This window comes from Panulirus ornatus, chromosome 2 (genome assembly GCF_036320965.1).
Source record: "Panulirus ornatus isolate Po-2019 chromosome 2, ASM3632096v1, whole genome shotgun sequence".
Taxonomy (NCBI): Eukaryota; Metazoa; Arthropoda; class Malacostraca; order Decapoda; family Palinuridae; genus Panulirus; species Panulirus ornatus.
In genome coordinates, this window is record NC_092225.1 from 82,466,499 (window position 1) to 82,492,172 (window position 25,674).

The following is a 25,674-nucleotide window of genomic DNA, read 5'->3' on the forward strand; positions in this document are numbered from 1 at the left end:
TATCATCAAACACATTCAACAAACCTTCAAAATACTCACTCCATCTCCTTCTCACATCACCACTACTTGTTATCACCTCCCCATTTGCGCCCTTCACTGAAGTTCCCATTTGCTCCCTTGTCTTACGCACTTTATTTACCTCCTTCCAGAACATCTTTTTATTCTCCCTAAAATTTAATGATACTCTCTCACCCCAACTCTCATTTGCCCTTTTTTTCACATCTTGCACCTTTCTCTTGACCTCCTGTCTCTTTCTTTTATACATCTCCCACTCAATTGCATTTTTTCCCTGCAAAAATCGTCCAAATGCCTCTCTCTTCTCTTTCACTAATACTCTTACTTCTTCATCCCACCACTCACTACCGTTTCTAATCAACCCACCTCCCACTCTTCTCATGCCACAAGCATCTTTTGCGCAATCCATCACTGATTCCCTAAATACATCCCATTCCTCCCCCACTCCCCTTACTTCCATTGTTCTCACCTTTTTCCATTCTGTACTCAGTCTCTCCTGGTACTTCCTCACACAGGTCTCCTTCCCAAGCTCACTTACTCTCACCACCCTCTTCACCCCAACATTCACTCTTCTTTTCTGAAAACCCATACAAATCTTCACCTTAGCCTCCACAAGATAATGATCAGACATCCCTCCAGTTGCACCTCTCAGCACATTAACATCCAAAAGTCTCTCTTTCGCACGCCTGTCAATTAACACGTAACCCAATAACGCTCTCTGGCCATCTCTCCTACTTACATAAGTATACTTACGTATATCTCGCTTTTTAAACCAGGTATTCCCAATCATCAGTCCTTTTTCAGCACATAAATCTACAAGCTCTTCACCATTTCCATTTACAACACTGAACACCCCATGTATACCAATTATTCCCTCAACTGCCACATTACTCACCTTTGCATTCAAATCACCCATCACTATAACCCGGTCTCGTGCATCAAAACCACTAACACACTCATTCAGCTGCTCCCAAAACACTTGCCTCTCATGATCTTTCTTCTCATGCCCAGGTGCATATGCACCAATAATCACCCACCCACTCCATCTCTTGTCTTACGCACTTTATTTACCTCCTTCCAAAACATCTTTTTATTCTCCCTGAAATTTAATGATACTTTCTTACCCCAACTCTCATTTGCCCTCTTGCACCTTTCTCTTAGCCTCCTACCTCTTTTTTTTTATACATCTCCCCATCATCTGCACTATTTCCATGCAAAAATTTCCAAATGCCTCTCTCTTCTCTATCACTAAAAATCTTACTTCTTCACCCACCACTCACTACCCTTTTGTAATCTTCCCACCTCCTACCTCCACTCTCTTACACATATATACACATATACACACATAATGTACAAACACACACACACACACACACACACACACACACATGGTTTACATCAGACATTTCACATGCCCTGGTTCAGTCCACTGACAGTATGTCAACCCCAGCATACCACATCATTCCAATTAATTCTATTGCATGCAAACATTTCACCCTCCTGCATGTTCAGGCCCCAATCACTCAAAATCTTTCTCACTACATCATTCCACTTCCAATTTGGTCTCCTACTTCTCCTTGATCCCTCTACTTCTGACATATATCCTCTTTGTCAACGTTTCCCCACTCATTCTCTCTAGATGTCCAAACCATCTTAACAAATGTATACAGCAAAATATATTGTTATGTACCTTGGATATTCATCTCTGTAAACCAAAGTTGGTGCAAAGAGGAAGTACAGGTAATAGGAAAAATCTGGACAGGGACTTTTCACTTGAACTTCATCATCATCCTTCTTGAATTTTCTTGCACGATCAAGGTTACTTCTTACAAATGCCCAGGTCTTCATAAACATTCTAACCTGTACAGAAAGTATATCAATATAATTAATTTTGAATATACTATGATCATGAATTAGAAAATGTCTAGGGTATATGAGATTTATTCTTAAACTCCAGCTGCCAAAAAATATCCTGACAACATTATGCTATCCTGTCAATGATGAAATTAGGGTACATAGAAAGAAGGCAAAGTTTCAGAGAGCTATAAGATTGCTCTTCCCTCATTTAACAGTATACCAAGGGCTTTCCAATCATGAGCCAAGGAAATTATACAAACCAATAAAAATCAAGCTTTATACTGGCTTTATAAGATCCCACTACAGCTAAAGTGGAGGACAGCCCAGTTCAGAGTGCTCTGCACACCAGCTCAGTATGGAGGACCTTACCAAAACCAATAAGGCATATGAGGTGGTTTGCACTGCAGCTCTATATCTCCACAGCTGACACTTAATGAAGTCCTAAGAGTATAACACCTTAAGAATAATTTTGATGTCTGTTATTCTATATTTTGAAAGATAGGACCAGTATGTTGCTATATTCTAGAGATCACAAATGGCGGGAGGCAAACAAAAATATATAATGAGACTTCAGTGCACATGCAAAAGATGGTTGAACAAGTTTACATGCACGATAAACATACTTTATGTCCAGGCATCTCAAGGTAGCTGGATCAAATGGGAATTAATTATGGTGTCTAAGTCATGGCATTTCAACCTTCAAATCATTAGTATTCTGGAAGTAATCATTTTTATTCATTTATTACACTTTGTCAATATCTCCCACATTAGCGAGGTAGCGCAATGAGACAGACGAAAGAATGGCCCAACCCACCCGCATACACATGCATATACATACACGTCCACATACGCACATATACATACCTATACATTTTAACATATACATATACATACATACACAGACATATACATATACACACATGTATATAATTCATATTTGCTGCCTTTATTCATTCCTGTCGTTACCCCGCCACACATGAAATGACAACCACCCCCCGCAAGCACGTTAGGTAGCACTATGAAAAGACAACAAAGGCCACATTCGTTCACACGCAATCTCTAGCAGTCATGTATAATGCACTGAAACCACAGCTCCCTTTCCACATTCTGTGAAGCAAGTTCTCCATATTTTTCAAGTATTGCTTCTTGAGATCTGGTAATGAAGTCAGAGTATGTCAACAGGGAAAATGGAAGGACCTCAGAATCAGCAAGATTCACTCCAATGTTTCCCCACAAAACTGCTACAGCCTTATGGAAGCATAGGCCAGAGTCATATATCTCATCCACCAGAGCAAAGGTTTCATACAGTGTATGGTGTAGGGGCTCCCCAAGGGTGGTATTTTCAAATGTATAGTGGGTATCCATGCATGGTATACCAAGATTATGTTGAAAACCCTTGTAGTCACTTCCAGATCCAATGAACTGCAACTGAGGTTTGTCTGGATTCAGCCAGTTAGGCCTGTGCAATACCCAAGTGTTGTATACTTTCTCTCACCCTGCTGCTATTTCATCGTCATCTGGATTGGGAACCTTCTTTGCACTTTCAAAAATTTCTGAAAGTAATCAGGTAAATTTTTTATAAAGCTGTTCACCAATTCCTGCATTAGCAAGGCAGTGATAGGAACAAATGATGATATGACCCAACTTGTTGCCTAGCTGTTATGTGTAATGCACCAAAACCAAAGCCCAGTATCCACAGCCTGGCCACCTCAGACATTTCTGGAGTTTCCCCAGCTGCTTCACATGCCTTTGTTCAGTCAATTAATAGAACATCACTTGTATACCACATTGCTCCAATTCATCATATCATGCACACACCTCAATTCTTCATGCATGTTCAGGTCCTGAGCACTCAAAACCTTTTTCACTCTATCCTTCCATTTCCAATTCAGTCTCCCCCTTCATGTTCCTTCCACTTCTGACACATATGTCCTCTCTGTTCACCTCTCCTTACTAACTCAGTGCATATGTCTAAACCATTTCAGCACACCCTCTTCAACTCTCAAAACCATACCCTTTTCATTACCATACCTCACTCTTACCCTACTATTCCTTACTTGATCAATCCTTCTCACACCACATATTGTTCTTAAACATTTCATTTCCAACAAAGTCACCATCTTCCATACATTTTCATGTATAAACCCATGCTTTGCATCCATACAACACTGTCTTGGATAATATCAGGACTCTTTCACAGAAATTGGTCCAAGGTAATTATAAATAAACTGAATATAAGTCAGGTCCTTATCAAGACCTAACTTTGAAGAATGAATCAAAAAGAGAAAAAAAATGACAAAGAAAAGTCAGTGACAGAGGGATGAATTGGTCTTAACTTTAATGCATAACCATCCACATGTATCTGTTTTAAGAATTTTTTTAGATCATAACAAGGACTAATTAGGCTTCTAGGCTTTCACTGCAATTTACTGCTAATCACTATCACATCATTACAGCTAAAAGATGCTGATGCTTGATTTGTTTCAGTAACATGAACATTTTGGTCATTAAACTGTGCTTCAGTAGGGTATAATTGTTCTGAGGCAACCTCAGAAAAGTGCTGTCCTTACATCTGTTCTGAAGCACAATCATCTGATTTTTTGTTAGCTCAGAACTAAGAATATAACAACTATTGAAGAAACTGCCTCCTTGGCTGATATCACAATCCTGAACACCCCTTACTTGCCTTATAAGTTTACAAAAACATCAAGGCATGACTCAAATTCACCTCATAAGCCACCAATAGAGACCAGGAAAAAAAAGCTGATTTTGCATTGATATCTAAAACACTAGAACCAGTGCTAAAGATTATCTTAAAAGACTTACTATCACATAACTAAGAAGAACTACGACTCCTAAACTATACAGAAGCTGTCATCATACAGGAATCTAAACTTGTAGAAAGACTAAAAGAATAAATTCCTTTAATATGAGACATACACACATTTTCCAAGATGAAAGTGTGGCCTCTTAGGTGGAAAGATCAAATTTGGGAGCTGGTAGGAGCAGCTACCTCAGCTAGGTACCACATGGTTACATGGTTTCCTCCAAGCATCTTGACTTCTAACTGGTTAATTTCAGATGCTTGGCCCAACTGCAGACTTAATAGCATCAAGTGGTTTGAGAGAGGGGTTATTACTGCATTTTGGTAGTACAGCTTTCTTATTCTGACTTTATGAACAATGATACTAGCAAATTAAGACAGATAAACATCATAAATATTCACTGTTAAGAAATAAATATCAAAGAAAACACAGCAAATTTGTTGTTAAGATGTGGACTTTTCAAGACAGTCACTACTGCACAAGTTAACTTTATGCTGACTGAAATTTTCAAGAGTATGTACAATCTTTGCTAAAAGCCTCTTACCTGTTCGCAGAGGACTATGAAAGATGATGCCGGAGGAAGTTCATGGTAAAGCAGACTTTGTACAGGCAGGAAAAGGAAGAGCCCCAAGTATGCCATATAAATGATGACTCCAACTGTGTCATGTAGCACTGTGTGGTGCACACCATGTAAATAAAAGTCACCGCTGAATAAAATTCTTAGAAGGATCATGAAAACCTGAATAAATGATGAAAATAATCATATAAATCCTATACTTAACTGAAAGATGACAATAATAACTTTACACCTACCAAGTATATGACTTCTGTTTAATGAAGTATATGACTTAAGTAATGACAATGATCATACCATATTCACACAACCTAATTTTATCATATACCAAATTCAGTCATGTCATATACCAAGCCCACATCAAAACCTTAAACACTGTAATCTATGCATCACACCAATCACATTATATTCACTGAGCCTTGAAACAATAAGACTTCCAAGTATATGTAATGTATCACAGAGATCTACCAAACTGTAATAATCAAGCCTACAAACAGTATTTTACTATGATTACACATTATATCACAGATATCAGACTGAAATAATGAATATGCAATACTCATACCTCTAATGCAACATTTTTCATATAGTCCTTCATTATAGTTACTTTCTGGAAAACACATACCTGCCTACACTCCACCATTCAGTCCCATAACCATCCATTAATTGTTACAACGACTCATCAGTTACAAGAAGCTTCCTTCTTGGATTTACTCCCTCAATTTCATTTTCAAATTTTCTCCATGATATTTCCTTACCCCAATCATCAACCATTTCTTGAGAAATCAGAAAAATATTGACACAATAACTTTTTTTTTTTTTTTTTTTTGCTTTGTCGCTGTCTCCCGCGTTTGTGAGGTAGCGCAAGGAAACAGACGAAAGAAATGGCCCAACCCACCCCCAAACACATGTATATACATACGTCCACACACGCAAATATACATACCTACACAGCTTTCCATGGTTTACCCCAGACGCTTCACATGCCTTGATTCAATCCACTGACAGCACGTCAACCCCGGTATACCACATCGCTCCAATTCACTCTATTCCTTGCCCTCCTTTCACCCTCCTGCATGCTCAGGCCCCGATCACACAAAATCTTTTTATCTCCATCTTTCCACCTCCAATTTGGTCTCCCTCTTCTCCTCGTTCCCTCCACCTCCGACACATATATTCTCTTGGTCAATCTTTCCTCACTCATTCTCTCCATGTGCCCGAAACCATTTCAAAACACCCTCTTCTGCTCTCTCAACCACGCTCTTTTTATTTCCACACATCTCTCTTACCCTTACGTTACTTACTCGATCAAACCACCTCACACCACACATTGTCCTCAAACATCTCATTTCCAGCACATCCATCCTCCTGCGCACAACTCTATCCATAGCCCACGCCTCGCAACCATACAACATTGTTGGAACCACTATTCCTTCAAACATACCCATTTTTGCTTTCCGCGATAATGTTCTCGACTTCCACACATTCTTCAAGGCTCCCAGAATTTTCGCCCCCTCCCCCACCCTATGATCCACTTCCGCTTCCATGGTTCCATCCGCTGCCAGATCCACTCCCAGATATCTAAAACACTTCACTTCCTCCAGTTTTTCTCCATTCAAACTCACCTCCCAATTGACTTGACCCTCAACCCTACTGTACCTAATAACCTTGCTCTTATTCACATTTACTCTTAACTTTCTTCTTTCACACACTTTACCAAACTCAGTCACCAGCTTCTGCAGTTTCTCACATGAAAAAACTTTGAAAAATATCAGGATATTTACGGCTCCATACATGTCACTGATGGCGCAAAAATTTTTTCAAAATGTAAAGATTGTTGGGAGTGGATCTGGCAGCGGATGGAACCATGGAAGCGGAAGTGGATCATAGGGTGGGGGAGGGGGCGAAAATTCTGGGAGCCTTGAAGAATGTGTGGAAGTCGAGAACATTATCTCGGAAAGCAAAAATGGGTATGTCTGAAGGAATAGTGGTTCCAACAATGTTGTATGGTTGCGAGGCGTGGGCTATGGATAGAGTTGTGCGCAGGAGGATGGATGTGCTGGAAATGAGATGTTTGAGGACAATGTGTGGTGTGAGGTGGTTTGATCGAGTAAGTAACGTAAGGGTAAGAGAGATGTGTGGAAATAAAAAGAGCGTGGTTGAGAGAGCAGAAGAGGGTGTTTTGAAATGGTTTGGGCACATGGAGAGAATGAGTGAGGAAAGATTGACCAAGAGATATATGTGTCGGAGGTGGAGGGAACGAGGAGAAGAGGGAGACCAAATTGGAGGTGGAAAGATGGAGTGAAAAAGATTTTGTGTGATCGGGGCCTGAGCATGCAGGAGGGTGAAAGGAGGGCAAGGAATAGAGTGAATTGGAGCGATGTGGTATACCGGGGTTGACGTGCTGTCAGTGGATTGAATCAAGGCATGTGAAGCGTCTGGGGTAAACCATGGAAAGCTGTGTAGTTATGTATATTTGCGTGTGTGGACGTATGTATATACATGTGTATGGGGGTGGGTTGGGCCATTTTTTTCGTCTGTTTCCTTGCGCTACCTCGCAAACGCGGGAGACAGCGACAAAGTATAATAAAAAAAAAAATATACCTTTTTCATACTTTTATCACCAACTTTTGTTGAGAGCTCTCACCTTACAAGTAACAAACTAACTTCTTTATATATAGTTGTGCTTCACAAGGGAAATAAGCCACATAAGGAAATTTTCAATAGTACCAATGTGAGTTTGGGATCAGTACAATGATGGGTGAAGAGATTTACTGACAGTGACCGCACCACTATAACAACCCATGTTAAATGCCCTAAGAAGGCCAGAAAACCTTTTCATGTACTCTGAATGTTCTTAAATATCAAGTGGATGTAGATCCATGCTTGAGAGCAAAATAATTAAAGAAAAACCTAGACTGCACAGTGATGTGTCAGTAAGGACAATGCACTGCCACTTACACAAGGAACTCAAGCACTAGAGTTGCAGATTGTGTCCGAAACTGCTTGTAACCCGTATGCACCAGAAGAAAAGGGTCAATCTTTACAAGAAATATGTAGTGTTGGGAACAGCCAAGTTCAGAAATGTCTTGTAGAGTGATGAGTCCACCTTTTCTATAGCAGATGGGTGTGGCAGGTGTGTGTACACTTGACCAGACTGTGATCACTTTGACAAGTGCATCATAAGCACAATGAAGATCCCTGCCTCACTTATGGTATGGAGTTGTTCCTGTTGTTATGGTGCTGCCAAAGAATGAAACTATGAACAGACATAGCTGCTACTACTGATGTGTGACCATCCTCCAGATTTGTTCAAAAAGTTTAAAGCCAGAGTGTTCATGCAGGATGGGTCTCTATCACACAGCCAAATTAGTCACTGATTGGATTCAGGACTGTGCAGAGGAAATTTTCAGTGACTGGCCTGAGGGATTTGAATCCAAAAGAAAACTTGTAGGCACTTTTGAAAATGAAAATATATTATGAAACAGAGATAATTCATCGCTACCTAAGCTGGAGGTGGTCATTTGTACAATGTGGTCAAAGATGGATCCTAAATGATTTCTGAACCTGCTGATTCAGTTCCTGGTCATTTCAAGGAGTGTATAAATAAGAAAAGGAAACCAATAAAGCATTAGATGGTTGTGTATACACAGCTTTCTTGGCTCTATTTCATGTTTATCCTTGATGATTGTGCAGCAGCCCCCTTGCATAAACTTTGTTGGTATTTCTAGACTCCAACTACAAGAGATTATACTGAAACTGAAAAGTCATCTTTGGTGAGGCTATATTGTTGGAGGCACATTCTTGTCAAATAACTTCTTACTCCAAAGGAGTCAACTTTCTCTTGCTACTGGAAGTAACACAGCCTTGTACTGCTGGCACCTCTGGAAAGAGGTTCTGGGTAACATCAGGATTCTTTTTGAGAAAGGGGTCCAGGGGTGAAGCAAAAGTCAGTGTCTTAAGATTGGGAGAGTGTGAAAAGAAAAAGTCAAGAGTGAATAAAAGCAAGGTTACTCGTTTCATTAGTGAAGAGAGAGTTTATTTGGAGTGTGAGTTTCAAGGGAGAGAACTTCGTGGAAGTGGATATGGCAGTGAATGGAACCATGAGATCTGGAGTGATCTATAGGGTGGGTTAAAGGGATGAGGTCCTGGGTGCATTGAAGAATGTGTGGAAAGGCAAAGATGGGTGTGTTCGAAGGTACAAGTGCAGTATGGATGTGAAGCTTGGGCTTTTGACAAAAATGTTAAGAAAAGGGTGGACACATTGAAAATGAAATGTCTGTAGACAATATGTCATATGAGGATGGTTGATCAAATAAAAAATCATAAGCTAAGAAAGAGAGGTGAGGTAGTAATAGGAGTATGCACAAGTAGAAAAGGGTAAGCTAAAATGGCTTGGACATATGGAAAAGATGAGTGAGGAAAGGATGACTAAGATGGATACATGTTAAAAGTTAAAAGAACATGGAAAAGTGGTGTGCCAAGGAGAAAGTGGAGGGATGGATGATTTGAGGGGCTCAAAGATTGAATATACAGGAGGGTGTGAGGTTTCCAAGGAATGGAGGGAAGTGGAGCCTTTTAGTTTACAGGGGACGATGTGCTGTCAGTGAGGTGAACAGGACATACAAAGTGATTGGGGTTCCAGCCCCTCACTTTCACTCCCCTTAGTCACCTTCAATGACACACAGTGAGTAAAGAAGCTGAATTCTTTCTTCCCTACCCCAGGGATTGCACATAACAACTATAGAACGGAAGTGAGCAAATGCAGCCTGTTTTCATCTGTTCCTTGTGCTACCTCACTAACCCAGGAAACAGCAGACAGGTGTGAAAGAAAGAAAAGATAAAGATAGATAGATGATATCCAACTAACAAGATGAGCATGCCATGGCAGAAATGACTAACTTAAAAGAGACATTGGCACTAGGAGAAAATGGAATTTCAAGTATATTCTTTTATGAAACAAAGATCACAAAATCAAAACTTTTGATGCTATTGAGAGTTAACGTTACTCAACAAAGTAAAACACATATACACAAAATGGCATATACCAGTACTCAAAGGAGGATCTAAACTGAGGGCAAAACAATACAAAAAGTTAGCCTAACTTTCTACATAATCAAAGCTTATGAAAGGTTGTAATAAATGCACATGGTGGAACATATAATTGAAGATAATTAGATAAACAAAGGCCAACATGGATCTGCACAAGGTAAAAGTATACTGACACTACTCTTACTGCACTATAATGAAATATATGAAATTGTATCATGAAAGAGAGAGGGCACTGTTTCCCTAGACTTTGCTGAAAGTAGCAAAACAAAATATCAAACATAATTACAAAACTGGATCAAAAAGTTTATACCAAACAGAACATTCCATGTGGTTGAAAATGTAACCTGTCTGAAGTTGACCTTTCTCACACAGTCATTCTTTGCACAACTGAACAACTATACAGCTCAAGACTCGTCTCATATCATACATCACTGATTGGACCACCATACCCTCAGACTACCTATTTTTGCCCTAACAAACAACACATCTGCTTCTACATAGTCCCTAATGCACACAAGACCTTAACCCCCATCTTTCACCATGTGACTTACTTAAGTATCCACTCAGTGCCATGGCCACTTTCTAGGGTACCTACTGCATTTGTTTTTCTTTTAGATCCTCCACATTTCATTACCTCAATCTTTTTTTCATTTACTTTAAACTCTATCTTTCCACACCCTGCCCCAAACTCTGTCACCAGTTTTTGGAGTTTCTCTGAATTTTGATAGCAGAGTTATGTCATCTACAAACAGTCACTGATTCAATTTCCATCTAACCCCACAAGCGTACTGTAGACCCAACTTTTGCTTTAAAACCTTTGCATTTTTCTCCCTCATCACCACTTCTATAAACATATCAAACAACCTCAGTGACATCAAAAGTCCTTGACAGACTCCCCTTTACTCAGGACCATTCACCCACCTCCATTCTTATTTTCACTCATGCTTTTTTGATATAGGGTGCCTTACCCTCCCAGTAACATTCCTCACTGCATTCATAACTTTTAATGTATGCCACATAACTAATACATTTTACACAAAACCTCTCTAAGACCTACCAATTCTTTTCTCCAGGTACATAAATTCTATAAACATTTCACTTCCTCCAACTGTATATTGTTACAGTTAGAGTGAAAGGTCACCTTTGCTGGGGTTGAATAATAACCCATGGATGAAAAGGAGTACAATCAATTTCAATGAACATTTCACTCTAAAGGAGTCCATCATTTCCCCGCTGCTGGGTGTAATGCAGTCTTGAAATTACAGGAGCCCTTAAAACGGGGCCCTGAGGTTATAGTATTAAAAAGAATTCACTCCTAACACTTTTCATACATCCATCATCTCCCTGCTGCTGGATGTAATGCATCCTTGAAATTGCAGGAGCTCTTAAAAGAGAGACCTGGGGTTATGTTATTAAAAAAAAAAATCGCCCCAAACACACTTCATACAAATTTCTCAGAGAAATCATATGGTCCATACAATCTCTACATTTCCAGAAGCCATTGTGCCTCTTCCCAGTAAGATGTTCTATGCATACCGCCACCCTCTTAGTCACACTCTCCCATATATTTTCCAGGTATATTCAAGCATTCTATTTTGTCCCTTTTGCTTGCAGAGAGGGGCAATATGCATGTATTCTATCAATCCTCAAACACATCTTGGGCCATATAAATATCAAATTGACTGACTAACAAAGCAACAGCACTATCATCCCTTTTTTTTTTACAAACTAAATTGCATTGCCATGTACTTCTACAACTTTGCAACACTTTATCATAAGGAGGGTTTCACTACCTCCTCTCTCACTGTGCACACAACCTCACTACATATCCACCATTCTATCATCTGACACATTCAATAGTCCTTCAAAATACTCACTCTATTTCATTTTAATCTATTCTTTGCTTGCTACCACTTCCCCATCCAATCTCCTCACTGTCTTCCCATTTGTTCTCATGTTTTCCTCACTTCCTTCCAAAACATTTCTTGTTCTCATAGCACTTTATCAATACTCTTTCACCCTTTTTTTCAGCTCTAGTATGTTCTTCAGCTGATAAGTTTGCATCATAGCACCTATCTATGTACCACACTACATATAAGGAGTGCCTTAAATTTTCATCTAAACATTACATACCTGGCATACTATGTCGGTGATGGGCCCAGTGATGGAAGCTGATGTACACAATGACTGATGTGCTTGTGAACATACACACCCAAATAACAATCACCCGGTCCAGTCCACCAAAAGCCCAGATGATGAGCGACAGATCAAGATTTGGACTAAAAAATAAAAAAATCACGCAAAGCTTTGTAATTAGACACCCCACACATCTATCTTAAAAAAAATCAAAATTAGGTATAACTTCCATCAAGTATATCATACTGAACTTCTTTCCATCATAAAATTTGCTACCCATCAAAATACAAGCTATAACAAGTCAAGATGTAGAAATAAAGAATGTAGATATTATACAACTCCTCACTTCATAATTGTTTCCCACTTCCCTCATTACCAAGTTATGCCAGAAACTGACAAAAAAGGTTTCATTTGCTCACATATATTCTCTAGCTGTCATTTGTAATGCAACAATCCCACAGCCTCCTATCAACAACCAGGCCCCACACTCCTATCTGTGGTTTACCCCAGCTGCTTCATTACTCTGGTTCCATCCACCAACAGCATGTTGTCCACTGTATACCACATTGCTATAATTCACTCTGCCCCATGCAGGCTTTTCACTTTCCTGCATGTTCAGGCCCTGAGTACTCAAAATCTTTTTCAGTCCATCATTCCATCCTCAATTTGGTCACCCACTTCTCCTTGTCCCTCCATTTCTGACACATATATCTTTATCATTATAAGCTCTTGGACTGGTAACTTTCTAATTATTACAAAGGATTGTTTCGTATAAACAACTATGATCCTGTTCGCTTTATTGCTATATGTACAAGAAGTCACTCAATCACTTTGGATGGATTTTGCTAGTCTGGAATATCTTAAGAGAATGAATTACATGCTGTTCTTTTTCAGAGGCCTGGAACATCCTAATAAGATCATATATCACCAAGTAAAGATATCAGATGTTTATTCTGTGAATTCACTTTGTCTCAATAAAACTGAGAAGGCATCTATCCCTATTGAAGAGGCTTACTAGTTTGAGGTCTCTAATTGAATGAATAACATGCTGTTCATATTTAGAAACATAAAACACCTTATCACTAGTGCATGTCACCAATGAAATGTCCCAAATGTTGATTCTGTGAATGCAATATGTTGTCATATACAGATGATGTTTATCTCCACTTTATGACAATTTAGGACCATGGTACTTGTGGATGATAAAATTTCATAGTCAGAAATAAGGCTCTTGATACAGTATTTCCCAAAACCAAATGATTTTTCATCAGCTATTACTCACGAATGTTTAACCCTTAAATCACAACATCAATAATTTGTTGGAGTACAATCAACTGCGACAGACATTACCTAATACAAGATTTCCACACTATTGTTTTACCCACGGCAAAACAGTCTCCATAATTGATAAACTCTAGTGCTGCTTTTTAGCCTTTACTGTCTCACCCTTAACAAGCCACTGGCAGAGGGCAAAAACAGTGCAACATTTTCAGTGTCTCCTACCAAATGTTCCTACTGGCTACTTCTACCTAATGTGTCTACCTAATGTTCCAACCTATCACTTCTACCTAATGCTCCCACTTTAATGTTCCTACCTATTACTTCTACCTAAAGCTTTTAACTAATACTCCTGTCTAATGATCCTACCTACTACTATCTATTGCTTCTACCATTTTGCATAGAGCTCACTACAGGAAAAATCTAGTTATAAAGAATGAGGTGTGTGAATTGTGTTCAAGCATTTATGAATGACAGGGAGAGATTGTATGTTTGTGGACAGAAAGCCAGCATTCCACATATGAGTGAGGCAGAAAGAAGAAACAGCTACCTGAATCAGAGGAGAGCAATTTGACAACTACTGTTGTATTAACTCACTATGCAGCTGTCAGGTGGGTAGTACTAGTAACATACCTCCTTGATCGGTGGCTACCTACCACCACAACAAAACAATGGTAGAAAAAACTTATTTCTCATTTCTTATACTTCTGCATCCATACTGTTAATTTGATACAAATCCCAGGGTTTACTTCAATTTCTTTTTTTCTGCACATACAGTGTTATCAGGTTTTTCCATTGCTGCAGTTTAAGGGAAGCTGTCTCCCTCTCAATGTCCATGGCACCTGCAGTGCTTGTGGAAGGGACTTAGAATTTGCCATTTAATGTCCCCAGCACTGGCTCAAATTTGAGTTGCAGAGGTCTTATGTCATTGCAATTTCTTTCTCTTATTGGAGAAGTCTCTATCTCCTCATAAGGAATCGAGAGACATGATTGGCTACCGATGTAAACATTACAAAGCCATCTTGGATGGATGATAAAATATTACTAGCCCACAGGTTGGGGAAGTGTGGTGTTTTGTCAGTCTGGTGCATGTTATTGTGTGTAAAGTGACAGGGCTGCATCTAGCAACAATAATGCTTTATAAAATGAAATGGCAGTATTCAAATTTTACCTTATTTATATTTATCATACTTGATCGCCATTTCCTGTGTCAGAGCAGTAGTGCAAGGAAACAGACAAGGAACAGCCCAATCAACCCACATACACATATATATACATAACGCCCGCACACGCACATATACATACATACATATACATTTCAATGTATACATACATATACATACACAGACATATACATATATACACATGTAAATATTCATACCAGCTGCCTTCATCCATTATTGCCGCCACCCCGCCACACATGAAACAGCATCTCCCACCACCAGCGAGGTAGTGCCAGGAAAAGACAAAAAGGGCCACATTCGTTCACAATCAGTCTCTAGCTGTCGTTTGTAATGTAATGAAACCACAGCTCCCTTTCCACATCCAGGCCCCACAGACCTTTCCACAGTCTACCTCAGATGCTTCATTTGCCCTGGTTCAATCCACTGACAGCACATCGACCCCATTATACCACATCATTCTATTTCACTCAATTCCTTGCATGCCTTTCATCCTCCTGTATGTTCAGGCCCCAATCCCTCAAAATCTTTTTCACCCCATCCTTCCACCTCCAACTTGTCTCCCACTACTCCTTATTCCCTCCACCTCTGACACATATAACCTCTCTGTCAATCTTTCCTCACTCATTCTCTCCATGTGTCAAAACCATTTCAACACACCCTCTTCTGCTCTCTCAACCACACTCTTTTTATTACCAAACATCTCTTTACTTAATCAAACCACCTCACACTACATAGTGTCCTCAAACATTTCATTTCCAACACATAGACCCTCCTCAACACAACCCTATTTATAGCCCATGCCTCGCAACCATATAACATTGTTGGAACCACTATTCCTTCAAACATACCCATTTTTCCTCTCCAAGATAACCTTCTCACCTTCCACACATTCTTCAACGCTCCGAGAACCTTCGCCCCCTCCCCCACCCTGTGACTCACTTCTGCTTCCATGGTTCCATCCACTGCTTAGTCCACTCCCAGACATCTAAAACACTTCACTTCCTTCAGTTTTTCTCCATTCAAATTTACTTCCTAATTAACTTGTCCCTCAACCCTACTGAACTTAATAACCTTGCTCTTATTCACATTTACTCTCAAATTTCTTCTTTCACACACTTTATCAAACTCAGCCACCAACTTCTGCAATTTCTCACCCGAATCAGCCATCAGTGCTGTATCATCAGCACACAACAACCGACTCACTTCCAAAGCCCTCTCGTCCACAACAGACTGCATACCATACTTGCCCCTCTCTCCAAAACTCTTGCATTCACCTCCCTAACAACCCCATCCATAAACAAATTAAACAAAAATAGAAACATAATGCACCCCTGCCACAAACCGACATTCACTTAGAACCAATCACTTTCCTCTCTTCCTACTCATACACATGCCTTACATCCTTGGTAAAAACTTTTCACTGCTTCTAGCAACTTACCTCCCACACCAAATACTCTTGAAACCTTCCACAAAACATCTCTATCAACCCTATCATATGCCTTCTCCAAAGGTAAACTGCTAGAGGCAGGAAGAGATTTTTATCAAGGGTGTTAGGCATGTGTACAAGTAGGACGATAGGAGAGAGATTGGTTCCCAGTGAAGGTTGGTCTGCCGTAGGGGTGTGTGATGTCCCCATGGTCTATATACAACAACTGGGGCAGCATATACCCTGTTCCAGCATGGTTCAGCTCTACTCTGTGATCACTTCTATCTCACTCAAAGTTAACATACTGCCCCATCCTCATATGTATCAAAAAATAATGGTGACATAAAACATCAATGATAGACACTTATATCTATTCCAAACCACTCATTTTTACTACAGGATCTTTACTCTTATTCAAGCATTACTTCCATTACTAAAGCTTTTAAAAGCATTTAGATCTCTTCCCACACACTGTACAATCAAAACTTTCCAGAGTGATCTTATATCAATTATAGCCCATACCTATCATAAATCAATAAATGCTGCATACATCCTCCCAGATCTAAATCACATATGACAGCAAAACAATGCAGCTACTGAAATATTATATACTGGTTTGTATTTACAGACTTGCCATGTGTGTATGAATACAAAACTGCCAGGGTGTATGAACAATAGGCTTTCACTGTCTCTAATATCAAACTAACTTTAGGTATAATTCCTACTTGAAGAATATGAGTACTAACCTGCCAGTATGTATGATTTCATCCAAGATTTTATTGAAGAAGAGAAGGACTAATATGGCTACAAAGATATTATATATGCTTTCCATGTGGTTAACAGTGAGCAGCTCCTTCAATAATGATGGACGAGCAATAAACATTCGACTTGGGAGCTGGCCTGGGTGTTTTGACCTGAAAAAGATATTTGAGCACTACCATGCATGATGTCTGTCTTAAATATGTTTACATGTCAGCATCCAATAAGCATGCATTTGATCCATCCATTTGGATGAAAATTAAAGGAATGATACAAAACAGATATACAGACATATAGCTTGTCTAGAAAGAAAAAAGCATGGTTAGCACATCTATTCACAGTGAAGTGCTAGATAACATGAGAGATTCTCAACAAATCTGATGAATACCTCTCCCAGCTAATTCATTTAGTTTATCATTATACTTGTATAAGAGTTTTTTTTTTGTTAAGTAAGAAAAGGATATATTCTGCAAATGAGTTATCAAGATCTAATGTTACAGCAGTGGATATTGACACAGAAATGATGGATGACGATGCAGAATGGAGGCAGTTTATAAATCAAACTGGAGGAGGGATCAGAGATACTAGTCTTAATGATGAATCAAATAAGCATCCAAAGTGAATACATGCATGAACTAATGCGACAATTCTACATTACTCTCTCTCTCTCTCTCTCCTGAATGAAATAAGATATCGTTTATCTATGTTGAAGGCACCAGACTTCAACAGAATTCCTCCTTAAGGCCAGGCCCTTCATGAAAAAAGGGCAAAAGAAATAGAGAAAAAAAGGAAAATTAATCAAAACTTTTAATTAAGTTTAAAACAAAACTTTCAAAGAATGACAGCTCATAGTTGTTAAGAAAATGCATGAGAAGATAAACAGTTCATTATAATTTCAACTCCATTACCAAATATACTTATTTGCCAGTTTATTTCTTTTGAAATCATAATACTTTCCTTGCTGTATGTTAGAGCTTTGTGCACTTTTTTAATATATTCATTATGTCTGGGAAAGAGTTGGGGTGTCAAACAGAACCACAAATATTGTGGAAATTTTCTAATTCTTTTCTTTACATCTGTGAAATGGTCTTTTTTCTATAAAACAAATCTCCTTAATACTTTGTAAAAGGATTTAGGTAGAAATATCACATCTTAGACATATGGACTGAGCCCCAGAGGAAAAATCCTCACTTGGCCCCCTTCTCTGTTCCATCTTTTGGAAAAGTAAATTCTGGAGAGAAGGATGGCCTTGATTAGGGCCTTAGCTGCCTGTGCCATCTCAGCTAATGTAGAGAAATATATATATCTTTGGAGCAAAATGTGGACTTCTCTAATTGCCTTGCATATGGTGATGGTGCAGTGTCAGTTAGAAGGTATTTTGGTGTTAGTCAGTAAGCAGTGTGAAACAAAGAAAAAAAGGCAGCCTTCTGTGAGACTGAGCTGGCTGGCTGTTTTGCACATATACAGAGGCCAAGAGCAGAGTTTCAGGGGTGATGTACTACCATGTTATACACAGTACTCATCTTTATTCCTTTTCCGTGCCGTTTTGTACATCATTTCTTATACTTTTGTAGTATAAATATGTTTCTGAGGTATAAAATACCGATCTTTGATTATGAGATGCTCATAATTGGACTTACAGTATGTCTCTCAAGGGTTAGTCACCCAAACCCCTATTTTCCACAAGGATAATACCTTGCCAACCATGGTTTTGTCAACCGTGGGATCAAGGAACGTAAACCCCATGGTTGACAGGGAAATTCTATATTTTCCATGGTTTATTCATTATCTTCTCTATCCAGCAGGCATCAATCTCTTCCTCATTTACTCCATATTCTTGCCCATTGTGTTCTACACACAGGCACTTCCCTAGTTATGACCTACACAACTTATAATATATGAACTATAGAATCTTTAATAGAGGTAAAAAAAGACTACAGAATCATATAATAAAGCTGGTTAATAAAAAATGAGATAATCATGACAGAAATTGAGTAGGATAAAAGAACGCAGTACAGGGTATATGAATTCTACATGCCATGCTGACATGCATCCGACTGACGTCCAATTTGAGATCCAACCGGTCAGACAGAATGGAACTCAGATGTGTGTTGGGGAGGGGGTGTATTTAAGTTTTGCCTGATTCTTTATAATCTCCATTAGTAATAATCCTAAAAAATCATTTAATTTCATGCTTTCACATTGCTCTCATTTAGAATTTGACCTATTTGAGAGAAAGAGAGAAGGTTATGTCTGGTGAATGTGGGGAGACAGCATCTCTCATACAGATGCATTCAAAGACTTTGCTAGATACCAAGAATATGAAAAACTACATACTCTCTTTTTATACTGTGTGAACGAGTGAGTGCAGATGTGAAGGAGGATGAAGTGCTTCTTGATAAACAGCTGGCAACAGGCAGATTCTCCTCTTCAAAGAATCCCAAACGTTTCTCGATGACATTGTTGAGCTCATTCTCCAAGGATTTTTGTAAGTCCTGAAATCAGATTTTTCTTTATCATCTATACCATATAAAACAAAAGTAATGATTATAATCTAACAAACTGATGAAAAAGTGGTAATCTTTTTATTTTCTTTGAACAGTGACAGATAAGGCATGGGCAAAAATGTCCCAGGCAAGGTAATGTTGGGTGAAAGGTAAAAAGTACGAAATATTGAGGGATGAAATTAATCTGAGCTCTGCTACTGTTTAGAAATATACCTCTTAGAGGTAGAAATGTTATAAAAAGAGGGAAAATGAGAGAAGGAAGAGAGTTCCACAACTTTGCTATTCAAGGAAAGAAGGTATCATAATGGCCAATCCTTATGTGGACAACCTCCATACAAAAACTTTGACAGGTACCAGCCAGATATATTAGTAGACAGCTACTGAGAGCAGCAGTCTGAAGAACAGGCATAGCACAGCAGCACAGCTGCAAATAAAAAAGGAGATGGCTGTAGATGTGATCCCTACACATCTAATGGAATGGAAGGCATTTGATTCCGCTATCATTAATAGGCAAGAGGATGAAGAGCCATCCAAGATATGCAAGCAGTACTCCATACTAGAAAAAAATAGATATAAAATAACTGCTTCCAGGAGAAATAAGTACGGTACCTTATCGAGGATGTAAGGCATGTGTACGTGTAGGAAGAGAGGAAAGTGATTGGTTCTCAGTGAATGTAGGTTTGCGGCAGGGGTGTGTGATGTCTCCATGGTTGTTTAATTTGTTTATGGATGGGGTTGTTAGGGAGGTGAATCCAAGAGTTTTGGAAAGAGGGGCAAGTATGAAGTCTGTTGGGGATGAGAGAGCTTGGGAAGTGAGTCAGTTGTTGTTCGCTGATGATACAGCGCTGGTGGCTGATTCATGTGAGAAACTGCAGAAGCTGGTGACTGAGTTTGGTAAAGTGTGTGAAAGAAGAAAGTTAAGAGTAAATGTGAATAAGAGCAAGGTTATTAGGTACAGTAGGGTTGAGGGTCAAGGCAACTGGGAGGTGAGTTTGAATGGAGAAAAACTGGAGGAAGTGAAGTGTTTTAGATATCTGGGAGTGGATCTGGCAGCGGATGGAACCATGGAAGCGGAAGTGGATCATAGGGTGGGGGAGGGGGCGAAAATTCTGGGAGCCTTGAAGAATGTGTGGAAGTCGAGAACATTATCTCGGAAAGCAAAAATGGGTATGTTTGAAGGAATAGTGGTTCCAACAATGTTGTATGGTTGCGAGGCGTGGGCTATGGATAGAGTTGTGCGCAGGAGGATGGATGTGCTGGAAATGAGATGTTTGAGGACAATGTGTGGTGTGAGGTGGTTTGATCGAGTAAGTAACGTAAGGGTAAGAGAGATGTGTGGAAATAAAAAGAGCGTGGTTGAGAGAGCAGAAGAGGGTGTTTTGAAATGGTTTGGGCACATGGAGAGAATGAGTGAGGAAAGATTGACCAAGAGGATATATGTGTCGGAGGTGGAGGGAACGAGGAGAAGAGGGAGACCAAATTGGAGGTGGAAAGATGGAGTGAAAAAGATTTTGTGTGATCGGGGCCTGAACATACAGGAGGGTGAAAGGAGGGCAAGGAATAGAGTGAATTGGAGCGATGTGGTATACCGGGGTTGACGTGCTGTCAGTGGATTGAATCAAGGCATGTGAAGCGTCTGGGGTAAACCATGGAAAGCTGTGTAGGTATGTATATTTGCGTGTGTGGACGTATGTATATACATGTGTATGGGGGTGGGTTGGGCCATTTCTTTCGTCTGTTTCCTTGCGCTACCTCGCAAACGCGGGAGACAGCGGCAAAAAAAAAAAAAAAAAAAAAAAAAAAAAAAAACCTATACAGCATCCAAAGCCTTTGGGATGAAGACTTTGTAATTTGATTATCCTGGATTTCCAAAAGAAAGTGGAGGACATGATAATACCTATGATGTTTCCAATATTAAAGTTGAACCATAGCATCCTGAAAGTTAACTGGGGGAAATGAGTGACATGTTTGCAGAGGCTCCTACCTAATGTTCCCACTGATTACTTCTACCCAATGCTCCTACCAACTATTTCTACTTAATGTTATTATCTAATACTCTTGCTCACTGCAACTATCTATTGCTTCTAACATTTTGCCAAAAGGCAGGGCTAGTGCACAGTGCTCATCACAGGAAAATCTAGTAATGAAGAATGAGCTGTATAAGTTAAATGTTGTCAAGTGTCATGTATGACACAGAGAGATTGTATATTTGAGGACAGAATGATAGTAGGCCACATGTGGGTGAAATAGAAAGAAAAGACAGCTACCTGGGTCAGAGGGGTGCAACTTAATAACCACTGAAGTGTTGGCTTCACTAACCTTCCCAATACCCAGGTGGGTAGTAATGGTAATATACCTCCCTGGTTGTTGCCAGTCAACCAACTACTACCTAGTGTTTCCCCCTTCTAAGGTACTGCTTAGGTCTAAATTAAGAGAGGAGATATATTCAATGCAAGAAAGAGAATGAGTACTGGAATAAAGAAAAGGGAAATTGAACTGATATGTGAAAATTGAAATTATCTGTTTTCAGAGGTAATAAGGTAAGAAGTTGATGAGTAAAGATCATTAATGGAGAGAAGAAACAGAATAGGAAATAGGTCAGAACCCTTAGGACAGTCAACAGGATAAGTTTGAAAGTGGAAATCCTAGAGGAAGTGGAGTGTTTTAGATACCTGGAAGTGGATATGGCAGTGGACAGAACAAAGGGAGTGAAAGCCATGTTTAGTAAGGCTTCATCATCATCAGCTGATAAAATGGGGCATATTTTTGTCAAAAAACTCATCACCTTAAAGGAATCCATCTTCTCCCTACTACAGATTGTAACAATTTGGAACTGCTGGTGCTGCTGGAAAAGGTTAGGTTAGGTTAGGTTAGGTAAGGATCTTCAGTGTATGTATGGACCGTGGTGAGGTGCCTGAGGATTGGTGGAATGCATGCATAATGCCATTGTACAAGGGCAAAGGGGATAAAGGTGAGTATTCAAACTACAAAGGCATAAGCTTGTTGAGTATTCCTGGGAAATTGTATAAGAGGGTATTGATTGGGAGGGTGAAGGAATGTACAGAGCATTAGATTATGGAAGAGCAGTGTGGTTTTCTAAGTGGTGGAGGATGTGTGGATCGGGTGTTCGCTTTGGGGATCAGAGAAACAGATTAGATTGGTATGTAGCATTTATGGATCTGGAGAAGGCATATGATGGGGTTGAGGGAGATGCTTTGTGGAAGGTTTTAAGAGTATGTGGTGTGGGGGGAGGTGCAATATCAGAAGCAGTGAAAAGTTTTTATCAAGGACGTAAGGCATGTGTGCGAGAAGGAAGAGAGGAGAGTGATTGGTTCCCAGTGAATGTCAGTCTGTGGCAGGTGTGTGTGATGTCCCAAAGGAAGTTTGGTTTGTTTATGGGTGGGGTGGTTGGGGAGGTGAATGCAAGAGTTTTGAAGAGAGGGGTGAGTATGCAGTCTGTTGGGATGAGAAGGCCTGGGAGGTAAGTCAGTTGTTGTTTGCTGATGATACAGTTCTGGTGGTTGATTTGAGTGAGAAACTGCAGAAGATGGTGACTGAGTTTGTAAAAGTGTGAGAAAGGAGAAAGTTGAAAGTAAACGTGAATAAGAACAAGGTTATTAGGTTCAGTAGGGTTGAGGGACAAGTTAACTGGGATGTAAGTTTGAATGGAGAAAAATTGGAGGAAGTGAAGTGTTTTAGATAACGGAGAATGGACCTAGCAGCAGATAGAACCATGGAAGCAGAAGTGAGTCACAGGGTGGGAGAGGGAGCGAAGGTTCTGGGAGCAATGAAAAATGTGTGGAATGAGAGAATGTTATCTTGGAGAGCAAAAATGGGTATTTTTGAAGGAATAGTTCCAACAATGTTATATAGTTGCAAGGCATGGGCATGGGTTGTACAAAGAAAGGCGGATGTGTTGGAAATGAAAAGTTTGAGGACAATATGTGGTGTGAGGTGTTTGATCAAATAAGTAATAAAAGGGTAAGAGATGTGTGGAAGTAAAAAGAGTGTGGTTGAGAGAGCAGAAGAGGGTGTGTTGAAATGGTTTGGACATATGGAGAGAATGAGCAAGGAAAACTGACAAAGAGGTTATATGTCAGAGGTGAATGGAACAAGGAACAGCGGGAGACCAAACTGAAGGTGGAAGGATGGAGTGAAAAAGAGTTTGAGTGACAGGGCCTGAACATACAGGAGGGTGAGAGGCGTGCAAGGAATAGAGTGAATTAGAATGATGTGGTGCACCAGGGTCGAAGAGCTGTCAATGGACTGAACCAGGGAATGTGAAGTGTCTGGAGTAAACCATGGAATGTGAAGCGTCTGGAGTAAACCATGGAAAGGTCTGTGGGGCCTGAATGTGGATAGGGAGCTGTGGTTTTGGTGCATTACACATGACAGCTAGAGACTGAGTGTGAATAAACATGGCCTTTTCTGTCTGCTTTCCTGACACTACCTTGCTAAAGTGGGGGAGTAGTGATGCTGTTTCCTGAGAGGCGGGGTAGCAACAGGAATGGATTAAGGCAAGCAAGTATGAATATGTACATGTGTGTATAGCATTTCTTCACACAAGTCTCTTTTCCAGGCTCACTTACTCTCACCACAATTTTTCCACCTATATAATTTCCCCTTCCCCAAAAACCTCTACAAATCCTCACCTTTGCCTCCACCAGGTGATAACAGTCTACCGGCTGCCTTCTCAGCACATTCACACCCGAGAGTCTCTGTTGCACATCTAACAATTAGTATACAAGCCAAGAATGCCCACTTACCTTCTTTTTTAGTCACAAACATATACCTGTGTATATGTCACCAGCCCTTTTTCAGCATACAACTCCTCATCCTTTTCACCATTTCCATTCACCTTACTGAACCTTATGCTCCCCAATCATACCCGCAACTGCCATATTACTCACATTAACATCTGAATCACAGTCACAATATCCAGTCTCATGCATCAAAACTGCTAACACACTCACTCAATAAGTCCAAAAACACTTGACTCTCATCATATTTCCCCTCATGGCTAGGAGCATAAGCATTAATAATCTTCCATCTCTCGCAATCCATTTTACCTGCATCAGTCTATAGCTCATTTCTTTACACACTTTTTCATACATTCCCACAACTCCAGCTTTGGCAATAGTGCTACCCCTTCCTTTACTTTTGCCTTCATACCAAATCCCTCCTTTACCCTTAATACAATCCCAAACCATTCTTCCCCTTTACCCTTGAGCTTTGTTTCTTTCAGAGCCAGAAGATCCATGTTCCTTTCTTCAAACATACTACCTATCTCTCCTTTTTTCTCATCTTTGTTACATCTACATATATTCAGACACCTCAGCCTGAGCTTTTGAGAAGGATGAGCTCTGCTCTCTTGGCTCCTTCACCTGTCCCATAATCTAAAAACTGAAATACAAGAAGGGGAGGATCAGCCCCCTACTTAAGTCATCCTCTGCAACACACAGGAAATACAGAGGAAGAATTTTTTCTCTCCTATCCCAGGGAAAAGATATGTTTTTCTTTTCTCTCTTTCATTCATACTTGTCTGTCATTTCCTACATTAGCAAGGTAATGCCAACAATAGACGAAGAAAGGCCTGGTTCACTCACATCCACATTCCATTCATCATGTACAGTGCACCAAAACTACAGTGCCCTATCAACAACCTGGCTTCACAGTCTCTATACCAAATTTTACTTATGGTATTAGTAATGTAAAATGGTCTTTCCTATTAACAGCATACTGTTTGTTTTCCATTCAAGAAAACTGCAATAAATTTTCGGTATAAAATACCTCGTTTTAAAATCTTACTGTTTTCTTTAATGTGTAACCTGTAACCTAACATACAATACACAACTTGTAAGTGTACAACCCGTTTACTTCAAAATATACTGCATAAGCACTTTTCGTTAAGATAGCTAACTTGTACATGAGTATATATGTCTGCGTATATATATGTTATGTATACGTTGAAACGTATATGTATGTATATATGCTTGTAAGGGCATTTATGTATATACATGTGTACGTGGGTGGGTTGGGCCATTCCTCATCTGTTTCCTTG

General features: G+C 39.7%; 1 protein-coding gene across 1 annotated transcript in view; it reads right to left on the bottom strand.

The window, feature by feature from the left end:
• LOC139757781 (sterol O-acyltransferase 1) overlaps window positions 1-25,674 on the bottom strand; it is a 117,386-nt gene that overhangs the window by 36,482 nt on the left and 55,230 nt on the right. The window contains exons 3-7 of the mRNA XM_071678575.1: window positions 19,444-19,601; window positions 17,094-17,261; window positions 12,457-12,602; window positions 5,242-5,369; window positions 1,706-1,875 (exon numbers count right to left, since the gene is read on the bottom strand). Of these exons, the coding sequence (XP_071534676.1) occupies window positions 1,706-1,875; window positions 5,242-5,369; window positions 12,457-12,602; window positions 17,094-17,261; window positions 19,444-19,601 (770 nt within the window). The remainder of the gene's footprint in view (window positions 1-1,705; window positions 1,876-5,241; window positions 5,370-12,456; window positions 12,603-17,093; window positions 17,262-19,443; window positions 19,602-25,674) is intronic.